We start from the raw sequence: 12,026 nt of genomic DNA, 5'->3' as shown, positions 1-12,026 counted from the left end.
AAAATATAGTTATTTAGCTTGCCAAAGAAATAGTCATTTCAAGGTCAAATGAGAGGATTAATTAAGAAAACTATAGAATTAATCAGAAGGCTAGAATTGTTATAATACTTACTTTGTTAGACCTAATTATCCATCATTATCTAGAATAAAAAAAAAAACCACACATTCATTTACTAACAACCGCCCACATACTCTACCAAACCAACTCCTAAATCACCATACCTTTATAAAATGTACACATTTAACTTAAATCCAAATTCCCAATCTAAAATACCTAAAAAAAAAAAAAAAAATCCAAAACATATATATATATATATATATATTTATAAAAATTCATCATTTCTCGACCACGGTTAAAAAAATAAATAAATAAAATTCCATCAAATTGACTAATATACCCTTAATCACAAACTTAATCACCCGAAAATGTCCTTGGTTCCCTTTTTAATTACACTATGGGGGTTCTAAAGCCTCTTCCAATAAGAGCCAGCCCTAATTTTGCATAAACGGAGAGGATTACTATACGACCGGCAATAACCGGTAATCCATCCATAAAGTTACCGGGAAACGGATTGTTGTCAAAATTACTACCGCCACACCCCTCTCTCGTCTCCTTCTCAATTTTTTTTTTTGGTTTTTTTTTTTTCTCTCTTATTAGAGAGAGTGTTTTATATCCCTCGTATATATATCGCATTCTAAACTCTTTTTCTCTTCTTATACATTTGTAATCCTCTATTTTGTTTTTCTGATTGTATCCCGAGAAAATAAGAAAGAGAGTTTTTTTTTTTTTTTTTTTTTTTTCAATTGTCGTATTCCCTCCCTCTAAGTCTGTTGTTTGGGGAATAATCACATAATCTTCTTCCATTTTATAGTTTGTTTGCCCAAAAAAAAAAGAAAAAAAAAAAAAGAGCTTGTTTTGGAAGTCTTAAGGCTATTCGACGACTTAACGATCTCTCTTTGTAATTTTCGCTTCTGTAATTGCTTTTGGTATTTCTCTGCAATTTTTTTTTCTTGTTTTTCTTTCTCAGCGTTGCTTTTTGTTCAAGTAATGGAATTTTTGTTTTTTTTTTTTTTTTCTGTGGTTTAGGATTTTTTTTTTCTTGGTGTGGTTGTTTTAAAGGAGGTGATCTGTTTCAGAGGCTTGGGTTTGGAAAATTCTTGTTTCGTAGGTATGTATTAATGTATTTCATGGAAAATTGAAAATTGCGTTTGAATTCTTGCTTGTTTTGGTTTAGATCTGCTTTGTGTTTGTTGCTTTTGGTTTGAATGAGAGTTTTTTGGGTTTTTGTAGGATTTTTTTTATTGACTTTGGAAATCGGAGTTTAGTAGCATGATTTGTTGTTGAAGAAGACAAAGGAGTTTGTTTTTTTTTTTTTTGTATTTTTTGTTGAGATGAAAAGGTCCAGAGAGGACGTTTACATGGGCTCTCAACTCAAGCGGCCTATGGTCTCTTCTCGAGGAGAAGCGTAAGTTCAATCTCTTTTTCTTAGATTTCCATTTTTTTCTTTATAATTTTATTTTTGCTTAATTTTGTAATAATTCCTAGTTTTTTGTGTTTATCGAACTTTCATTTTCTGTGAGATTGAGCTAATTGTTGTAAAATTGAGATAGTTTATATCTGTTCATTTTACTACCTTTTAAAACCAATTGTTTAATTTTTGAGCAAAATCTTTCTTCTTTTCTGGCCTTATGAGAAAAATATCATATTTTTGTTACGGTTTTGTTCCTAATTCTGTGAGAATTTTTAATTCGAAGAACCAAAATTAGCAATTATTATTCTTCCATTTTTGCACACATCACTGACCTCTCTTTTATGGGAGGTTGAGATTATGTTTTAGTTTCACGTGAAAAATTTGTTATTTTAGGTTTTGATCTACTGGAATTGGGAATTTCAATTCGTTGATTAATTATTTAATTTATTTATTTTTTTCTTTTATGGGAAATGAAGCTCTGGGCAACCCCAGATGACGAGTGCAGGTGGTGCTCAGAAACTTACAACAAACGATGCCCTTGCATACCTAAAAGCTGTGAAGGACATATTTCAAGACAAAAGGGATAAATATGAAGACTTTCTTGAAGTTATGAAAGACTTTAAGGCTCAAAGGTTCTGATCATGAAATAAATTAGGCGCTTTTTTTTTCCCTCCCATCTAAATTCTTTTGTGGTTGGGCTGGGGGTTGGAATTTGTTTATGGCAGCTTCTTGTTAATTTGTCATTTTTATTGCATTTATTGTAGAATTGACACTGCGGGTGTGATAGAGAGAGTGAAGGACTTGTTCAAAGGACATCGTGACCTAATTTTGGGGTTTAATACCTTCTTGCCAAAAGGATATGAGATTACCCTACCACTTGAGGATGAACAGCCCCCACAAAAGAAGCCTGTTGAATTTGAAGAGGCTATAAATTTTGTTAACAAGATTAAGGTAGGCATACGATTTGATACATTAGTTTTAGCTTGCAGTTTTGCTTTCAAGTGTTATAACCTGATGAATTCCCTACATGCAGACACGGTTTCAAGGTGATGATCACGTTTATAAATCTTTTTTGGATATTTTAAATATGTACAGAAAGGAAAATAAGTCCATTACTGAGGTCTACCAGGAGGTGTGTTTTTTGCCACTCATTTTCTTTTACCTTTTCCCCATACTATGGCAATCGAAGTCATTCACTTGTGCTTATGTTTTTAAGGCTTGAAATTTAATTCATATTTTTAATGTTTGACAATTTTCAGGTTGCAACTCTTTTCCAAGATCACCCTGATCTGCTTGTGGAGTTTACTCATTTTCTACCAGATACTTCTGCAACTGCTAGCACTCTTTATGCTCCATCTGGCAGGAACTCTTTGCTCCGTGATAGGAGCTCTGCTATGGCCACGATGCGGCAAATACATGTTGACAAGGTTTTTATGTTTATTAACCCTTTTGCCTGTTTCTTTATTTCATCTTAATCATGTAGCTAACATCTCTGGTCCTTGCATTTGTTCTTTTTTTTTTTTTTTTTTTGTTTTAACAGAAGGATAGGGTCATGGCTTCACATGCTGACCGTGACCTTAGTGTTGACCGTCCTGATCCAGACCATGATAGATCTGCAATGAGAGCAGACAAAGAGCAACGGAAGCGTGGTGAGAAGGAAAAAGAGAGGAGAGAAGACAGAGATAGAAGAGATGATAGAGATTTTGAGCACGATGGCAATAGAGACTCCAACATGCATCGTTATCCCAACAAAAGGAAATCTACACGTAGGGTTGAAGACTCATCTGCTGAACAATTACATCAAGTTGGAGAAGGTGATGAAAACTTTGGAATACGTCCAATTTCATCCTCATATGATGATAAAAATTCTGCGAAAAGTGAGTGTTCAACAAATCTGTTTTAACATTTTGAAAACCAAACTTTTTGCCTTTAATCAACAACTTAGTATATAATAATGCTTAAGAAACTTTTTTTTTCACCTTTTGAGAGAGAGGCCCTCTTGTATTTTCTTCGTTGAGGACTTTTGCACTTGTGCTATTTTCATTTTGGGTTGTTCCATATGTTTGTCACCTTTCTATTAGGTATCTTTTGGCATTTTAAGGCTGGAGTTATAATCTCAATGTTTAGGTTAATATTTTCAGTAAACACAACTCTTGCTTTACCAGTTTGCATGGTTGTTACGCGTATTGAAGTCTACAACATAGTTTTAAAGTATAGCTGATTGCAGTTATCTAAGAACATTTTGACATGGACACTGATGTCATTTATCCAATATGGGCTTAGCTTTTCTGATTATACATCAATTCTTTTTATTGAACTTTACTCGCACATTTTTTACTGCCTTTTTGTGTTACTCCAGCTCTTATTTAGTCCATGCCATTGCAGATGTTTATGGGCAAGAGTTTGCCTTTTGTGAGAAGGTGAAGGAGAAGTTACGGAATCCTGATGATTACCAGGAATTTTTGAAGTGCCTCCACATCTACAGCAAAGAAATCATAACACGAGCTGAATTACAATCTTTGGTATGGATTAAGAGTGGTTCAAACTTTCTCTTAACAGAGAAAGTTTGAAAATTTTTAGCAATAGTTAGTGTTAAGAATTATGCATATTTGGTGTGAAAATGAAAAATGTTTTTGGCATAGAATTTTAAAATGGTTTTCAAACTTAAAAAACATAATAGAAATGTATTAAGACACAGTTAAGAAAATGCAGTGGGTCCCACTACCTTTTTCAGTTTTTGAAAATTGGTTATGGGATAAAAAATTGTTGTTTGGTTGACTTGTTTTCGGAATTAAGAAACTAGAAAAATCACTTTTTAAAATAATAAATGTAGCCTCAATTTTTAGGTTGGCTATACTAGACACATCTTCATAATCCAAGGTAATGTGATCTCTAATTGGTGGTGACTTTCACTTGCATTCAGGTTGGTGATTTGCTTGGAAGATACCCAGACCTCATGGATGGGTTCAATGAATTTTTGGCAAGTTGTGAGAAGAATGGTAATGATCTAATCTGATATTTTTTCTCTGATCTCGATGCTGCACTACTTGTATCTAATTGAATCCTGTCCTGCAGATGGGTTCCTTGCTGGTGTCATGAGTAAAAGTACGTAAAATGATTGTTCCCTTTTTGTTATCTACAAAGCTAGATGCTCCTCTTAGTTTATTGTAAGAGTTCTGGGGCTGGAACACAACAGAACCCTTGTTATGAGAGGATGAAATTATTCATGGAAGCATTTTTTTTTTTTTTTTAATGTTCATTTTTTTATTTTGTTTTATTTATAGTTTTATGAATTCTTTCTGAATTGTGAATTCATCACAGAATCCTTGTGGAATGAAGGGCATTTATCTAGACCAGTGAAAGTAGAGGACAGGGATAGAGACCGAGATCGTGATAGGGATGATGGAATTAAAGACAGAGACCGTGAAAATCGAGAAAGGGATAGAAGTGACAAAGGTGGTGCCTTTGGAAGTAAAGACACTGGGGCCCATAAGATGACTATATTTCCCAAGGATAAGTATATTGCTAAGCCAATTAATGAACTTGACCTTTCAAACTGTGAGCGTTGCACTCCTAGCTACCGTCTTCTGCCAAAGAATGTATATATTGTTTTTCTTAAAATTTATTTCTTTTTTCCTTTGGTGATGTTAATATGCTAGTACTGATTTTATATTTATGGTTTGTTTGATTCAGTATCCAATACCTTCTGCTAGCCAGAGAACAGAGCTCGGTGCTGAAGTATTAAATGATCACTGGGTGTCTGTTACTTCAGGAAGTGAGGATTATTCTTTTAAACACATGCGCAAAAACCAGTATGAAGAAAGTTTGTTTCGATGTGAAGATGACAGGTGTTTGAGCTTTCCTACTTGTTAGATTCCTCTTTTCATTTTAATATAGTTGATGGCACTGATAATGGATTATTTTTTTATTTCTATCTTTACCACTAGGCAAAAGTTATTATCTTATCCCCTTAGCTGCATCTTTGCCATATGATGATTGTGAATCAATGCCTAAATTGAATTTCTTTACATGATATCCCTTTTTCTATAGCAGAGGATGGTAATAGGTTGTGCATTATTATTTTGTTCTTGTTTTTCTCTAATAAGTCGGAATTGCTTGAAAGAGTTCTCTGTGTTGTGCTGAATGTGTTTTGGTAGTTAGTAATGTTTTCTTGTTGTCATTGTCAGATTTGAACTTGACATGTTGTTAGAGTCTGTGAATGTAACAACCAAGCGTGTAGAAGAGCTTTTAGAAAAGATCAATAACAATACAATCAAAGCAGACAGTCCAATTCGTATTGAAGATCACTTCACAGGTTAGTCTGTTTTATGACTTGATAATTTCAGGATATCTATTTCTGTAATATGCATTCAGATATTGAATATTTCACATTTTGATGTTTTCCCTTTTTCTCCTGGTATGTTCTTTTAGCTCTAAATCTGAGGTGCATTGAACGATTATACGGTGATCATGGGCTTGATGTGATGGATGTGTTAAGGAAGAATGCTCCTCTTGCTTTGCCTGTTATCTTAACCCGACTGAAGCAAAAGCAAGAAGAGTGGGCAAGATGCCGGTCTGATTTTAATAAAGTTTGGGCTGAAATATATTCAAAGAACTATCACAAGTCACTTGATCATCGCAGCTTCTATTTTAAGCAGCAGGACTCAAAAAGCTCAAGCACAAAAGGTAACATGCAATTCAATATTCTGGCATGTATAGGGATAGGAAAAAAAAAAAGGACCAATTTTGGTATCGTAGTATGTGGAAAAGTTATTAAGGTTGTATTTGATTAGCAGTTTTCATATGATTAATAGCATTCAATATAATTTGAAAATGTTTTGTAAATTTATTGAGTCGATATGCAATTTATTATATACTTAAGGGAGAGAGAGGGGGGGGAAGTGCTAGAAAATAGATGATGATGGAAGTTAAATGTGGTATTGAAAAGATGGTCATCTCATTACCTTTTGTTGTGATCTCAAGGAGTTGGTTTGAATTAAAGAAATGTTATTTCATACACTTGTTTTTTATACCTAGAAAAAGGGAATCAAACTTTGAGTTTAGAACCAAAAATAGCCTAGGCTATTGTGTAGTACTAACCACCTGCTAGATCATCTTCTACATCAAACATAAAAGGACCGTTGGTTGCCTCATTCATTGTAGTTCTCAAGGTTCATTTTACATGATTTTTTTTTTCAGCCTTATTGGCAGAGATAAAAGAAATCAGTGAGAAGAAGCGAAAAGAAGATGATGTCCTTCTAGCTATCGCTGCGGGCAATAGGCGACCTATCATCCCTAATTTGGAATTTGAGTATCCTGATCATGACATCCATGAAGACCTGTACCAGCTTATTAAATATTCGTGTGGAGAAGTTTGTACAACTGAACAGTTGGATAAAGTAATGAAGATATGGACAACCTTCCTGGAACCCATGCTAGGTGTTCCTTCTCGACCTCAGGGCGCAGAGGATACGGAAGATGTAGTCAAGGCAAAAATTCATTCCGTCAAAAATGCTGCTGCAAGTGTAGGAGAGAGTGATGACAGTCCTGGTGGTGGTGCTACTGTTGTGAATTCCAAACAGTTAAATCCTTCCAGAAATGGAGATGAAAATATCCCACCAGAACAATCAAGTTCTTGCAGGACTTGGCCAGCAAGTGGAGATAATGGTGTTAAGGAAGAATGTTCTCTAGATGCAGATCGTGCACGTAAGGATGATACTAGCAATGCCGCTCAACATGGTAAAGTGCAGGTTCATTCATCTGTGGCTGATGAAGTATCAGGAGTCAGCAAACAAGACAATTCCACTGATCGATTAGTCAATTCTAATGCATTACTTGCCACTGGCATTGAGCAAAGTAATGGAAAAAAAAACATAGATGACACATCAGGTTTGCAAAATGCTGTCATACCTCTGAAACTGTCTTTATTCAAGCAATCCAATGTTATGTATTTATCCCTGTTTTCTTTTTTTTGTTCCTGTTTTCTTTTTTTTGTTCCTCAATTTTTCTTAATCTGTTGATTTGAGTTCTGAGATTCCTTCGGTTTTTGGTTTTTGGTTGCAAGGGCTTAACACTGCATCTTCCAGACCTGGTAATGGCACTGTTGAGGGTGGGCTTGAGTTACCTTCATCAGAGGTATGCTTAATGTAGCTTCTAATATAGCAACAACTCTAATCAATGCTAGGCTATATGATTTTGACCTTGGTGGCTTTGATGAAACTGATGTATGACTGGCAAGTTATTAGGGAGTTAGATTGATATAAGTAAGATTCAATTTTGAAGTCATTCAATACGTGAATATTAAAGGGTATGATAAATTTTAACTTTAATTTTTTCTCAATTTGAGATGCATTAAACATAGGTAGGACTGGTGCAAAGGAATGGTAGGAATGGTGTTAAGGTTCGTATCTCTGGCAGCAGACCTCAGTGGTTATTGACCTGTCAGCTTGGCAGTAATTTATGGAACAAATGTGCATTTTATAATATTTGGCTTTGTGATGTGTTGATCTTCCACAAGCCTGGAAATATTTCCAATAAATTAACTGCTTAATAGGTTGGATCTGAAGTTGCTTCTTTAGAGGTTGGATTTTCAATCTCTGCAACCAGTCAGATAGATCTTTTTTTTATTTTTTATTATTATTATTTTTTAAATAACATATTTGGGTAGGTCTTTTGCTGATAGCACAAGATAAATAGAAATTTTTTTATTTAAGGCAATGTTCCTTTTATACGTCCGTTTATCTTGCTAAAGGCTAAAGACAGAAGATTTGTGGTTAGCAAGGTAGGGCTCATGATACTGACGAGTACGCTGAATAGTTTTTGTTATAAATTGAAAATTAGGGTGGTGATTCTACAAGACCTGTTATATCTTCGAACGGTGCTATTACTGAAGGCACCAAAACTCAGAGATATCATGAAGAATCTGTTGGACACTTTAAAGTTGAAAGAGAAGAGGGTGAACTATCTCCCAATGGAGATTTTGAGGAGGACAATTTTGCAAACTATGGGGAAGCTGGTTTGGAGGCTGTGCATAAAGCTAAGGATGGTTCTCTCAACAGACAATATCAATCCAGACATGGAGAAGAGGAAGTGTGTTGTGGAGAGGCAGGAGGTGAGAATGATGCTGATGCTGATGATGAAGGCGAGGAAAGTGCTCAGAGATCATCAGAGGACAGTGAAAATGCTTCTGAGAATGGTGATGTTTCTGGAAGTGAGTCTGGTGATGCTGAGGAATGTTCTCGTGAAGAGCATGAGGAAGATGGGGATCATGATGAGCATGACACTAAAGCTGAGAGTGAAGGCGAGGCTGAAGGAATGGCGGATGCCCACGATGTTGAGGGTGACGGAACATCATTACCACTTTCAGAACGTTTTCTCCTGACTGTGAAGCCTCTTGCGAAGCATGTTCCTCCAGCTTTGCACGACAAAGAAAAGGATTCACGTGTTTTTTATGGAAATGATTCTTTCTATGTACTTTTCAGGCTTCACCAGGTAGGCTTATTAGACTTGAAATATTGTTGTGTCTGCCTGCAATTGACATTTTCGTACTGTGTATGGTTGTCCAACATCACATATCCTTATTCCCTCATTTGGCAGACATTATATGAGAGAATACAATCAGCCAAGATTAATTCATCTTCTGCTGATAGGAAGTGGAGGGGTTCAAATGATACAAGCCCTACTGATCTCTATGCCAGGTGCCTTATTTAAAAAAAATAAAATAAAATAAAAAAAATCGCTAATTATTAATTTCACACAATTTTGAAGAAGTGCCTTTTTAAAAAAAAATAAAAATCACTAATTATTAATTTCACACAATTTTGAAGCGTACAATGCATATTAATTTTTGTAACTTATATTTTCTGTTACAGATTCATGAGTGCACTTTACAATCTACTTGATGGTTCTTCTGATAATACAAAGTTTGAGGATGATTGCCGAGCTATTATTGGAACTCAATCGTACGTTTTATTTACATTAGACAAGCTGATTTATAAACTTGTTAAACAGGTAATATGTGTATCATTCTTCTTTTCTGTTAATTTATTTAGTATCCTGGTTTTGCTTCTCTATTTGACCAAAAGTGTTCTGCATTTTATTTCAGCTCCAAACAGTTGCAGCTGATGAGATGGACAACAAACTCCTCCAGCTATATACCTATGAAAAATCGAGAAAACCTGGAAGATTTGTTGATATAGTTTATCACGAAAATGCCCGTGTCCTCCTTCATGATGAGAACATATACCGTATTGAATGTGTAGGTCTTCAGTAATTTTGTGATTGTTTCTTTCTTTGTTGAATTTATTAATTTATTTATTTATTTTTCATTGGCTAGGAAAGAGTATGCTTGAAATTTATCTTAATTCTTTGTAACTGCAGACATCCTTGCCAACCCACCTGTCCATTCAGCTTATGGACTATGGGCATGATAAGCCAGAAGTGACTGCTGTTTCAATGGACCCTAATTTTTCAGCCTATTTGCATAATGATTTCCTCTCAGTTCTTCCTGACAAAAAGGAGAAATCTGGGATCTTCTTGAAGAGGTTTGTAGACTATTGAAATGACAAAGGGTTTTGCACCTGAGTTGTCTTGGCTGATAATTTTGCTGGTGTTTGTAGGAACAAACGCAGATATGCCAGTAGTGACGATTTGTCCACTACTTGCCAGGCCATGGAAGGACTTCAAGTTGTCAATGGTCTGGAGTGTAAGATAGCCTGCAATTCATCCAAGGTACATTTTTTGACGTCTGTTTTTTCTTTCCCACTCTTGTTTGGTAGATGTGTTTAGTAACATTTGCATTGCATTGCAATGCATTGAAGCAATTTATGTATATTTAGTTGACTAGTTGGTTTGTATATATGAAGCTACTTTGTACTGATTTGCTGAACTCGTCTATGTTTTAGGTTTCTTACGTTTTAGATACAGAAGACTTTTTGTTTCGGACAAAAAAGAAAAGGAGGACTTTGCAGCGAGACAGCTCGTGCCACAGCCAAGCTAGGTCTTCAAATGGTTCTAACAGAGTTCAGCGGTTTCAAAGATTGCTTTCTAGCTCATAAATATGCCTTTCTGCGACATGAAGTAAATACAGTATGTACTTGACCTTGTTACTGAATTGTGATACGGATGCCTCATTTCCATATGCTCGCATTCCTGTATGGTAATATGTAATTGAATGACATGATGGAATGGCTGTTTTTGCTATATATTTAACTTTTTCAAACAAAATTTAACCCAGAAAATAGATGGTTCTATTCCATTAGGCCTGATTCCAAGATTGATGGCATTCTTGCCAATGTTGTCCCAAAATTTTTGTATCCTAGCAACATAGCCTCTAAATACTTTTCTGACTTTGAGATGATGTCTCTGATCGTTTGTCTTTTTTTGTTTTTATTTTGTTCTCGTGTAGCATTTTGCTCGCATACTTTTGACAGGGGTGCTGGAAATTGAAAATTGAGGCGCCGCGACCCCAAAAAAAAAAAAGAAAAAGAAAAAGAAAAAAAGCTACTGTGGAATTACTTTTTTCATGTATTATCCTATTTCTGTCTCACCGATCAAATAAAGAATTGAGGGGGGAGGACATGGCTCGAAAGTTGTAGCATACTGTGAGTTGGTGGTGGCATTTTGAGCCACAATTGTGTAAATAGAGGTAATTTGTGATGTAAACTTGAGATACATGATCATTCAATTCATCTATATTCTTGTTAAATCTAGTTTTACTTGCACACAGGCGTCTCTTCTGCGCACCCACTTCATCATATTTGTTATATTTTGTTGTAATTAAGCTTCAAGGCTCGGGATACTTGTTGCTATAATTGTGTAGTGAAAACCAAGAACGTTATTGTAGCGGTAAAATCACATGAACGTTTAGTATAAGGATATAAAGGTGGAAAATTATGGAATTAGAGGAAGGGTATTTTTAAAATGTTCTGTTTCACTCGATAAGCATTTCCAAAACGAAAAAAGGTTGGGACTTCTCGTGTGGTTTTTTAAATCGATAGTTTTGAGTGAATTGAGGTATTGCTTATGGGCTCCATTTATATGGATGGCATTGATTACATGGTCTACAATTATTATTGTGTATGATCTTTCAATTCATAATCATCATTATTTATTATTATTGAGAGACTATTCTTTATTTTGATAATTTGGTGAGGAGAATTTTATGTCCCGTTAGGTAATCTTTTCAAAAACATTTTTTATAGATTTATTTTGTAAAATAAAATGGTAAATTCGATTTTGTATTTTTACAATTTAAAATATATTTGGTAAATATGTACAAATATTTTATAAGAATGAAATAATAAAATCATATTTGATTAAGATTAAAAATGACATATATATACATATATCTATTATATATATATATATATATATATATGTGGAAAAAAAAATTGATGTTGAGTAAACATTATCCATATTTGAATATAATATATGTTAAATATGGCATATATCTATGTATAATAAATATATATTTTTAATATCCCTGTTTCCAAAATGTCTCAATTATAGTAAAACATATTTAGGATATTTTTCTAAATTTATGTATATTTTAGA

At 34.4% G+C, this 12,026-nt stretch overlaps 1 protein-coding gene across 4 annotated transcripts; it reads left to right on the top strand.

The window, feature by feature from the left end:
• Window positions 1-703: 703 nt before the first annotated feature.
• Window positions 704-11,178, top strand: LOC107428768 (paired amphipathic helix protein Sin3-like 4). 4 transcript variants are annotated; one of them, XM_048462221.2, is made up of 25 exons: window positions 712-959; window positions 1,088-1,169; window positions 1,292-1,466; window positions 1,949-2,104; window positions 2,237-2,423; window positions 2,506-2,604; window positions 2,732-2,899; window positions 3,013-3,349; window positions 3,858-3,994; window positions 4,396-4,471; window positions 4,548-4,577; window positions 4,794-5,071; window positions 5,166-5,320; window positions 5,660-5,787; window positions 5,904-6,158; window positions 6,672-7,361; window positions 7,537-7,607; window positions 8,313-8,963; window positions 9,069-9,169; window positions 9,344-9,482; window positions 9,577-9,729; window positions 9,852-10,015; window positions 10,091-10,202; window positions 10,376-10,559; window positions 10,879-11,178. In XM_048462221.2, exons 3-24 carry the CDS (start codon window positions 1,393-1,395, stop codon window positions 10,526-10,528), a joined length of 4,314 nt encoding a protein of 1,437 aa, XP_048318178.1. In that variant the 5' UTR covers window positions 712-959; window positions 1,088-1,169; window positions 1,292-1,392; the 3' UTR covers window positions 10,529-10,559; window positions 10,879-11,178. The 4 variants fall into 4 exon arrangements, with proteins under 4 accessions (XP_048318179.1, XP_048318178.1, XP_048318177.1 ...); XM_048462220.2 differs by having other exon boundaries at window positions 712-987; XM_048462223.2 differs by having other exon boundaries at window positions 713-987; window positions 3,013-3,286.
• The last annotated feature ends 848 nt before the right edge of the window (window positions 11,179-12,026 follow it).

This window comes from Ziziphus jujuba, chromosome 12 (genome assembly GCF_031755915.1).
Source record: "Ziziphus jujuba cultivar Dongzao chromosome 12, ASM3175591v1".
Taxonomy (NCBI): domain Eukaryota; kingdom Viridiplantae; phylum Streptophyta; class Magnoliopsida; order Rosales; family Rhamnaceae; genus Ziziphus; species Ziziphus jujuba.
This window is presented reverse-complemented; position numbering and strand designations above follow the sequence as displayed.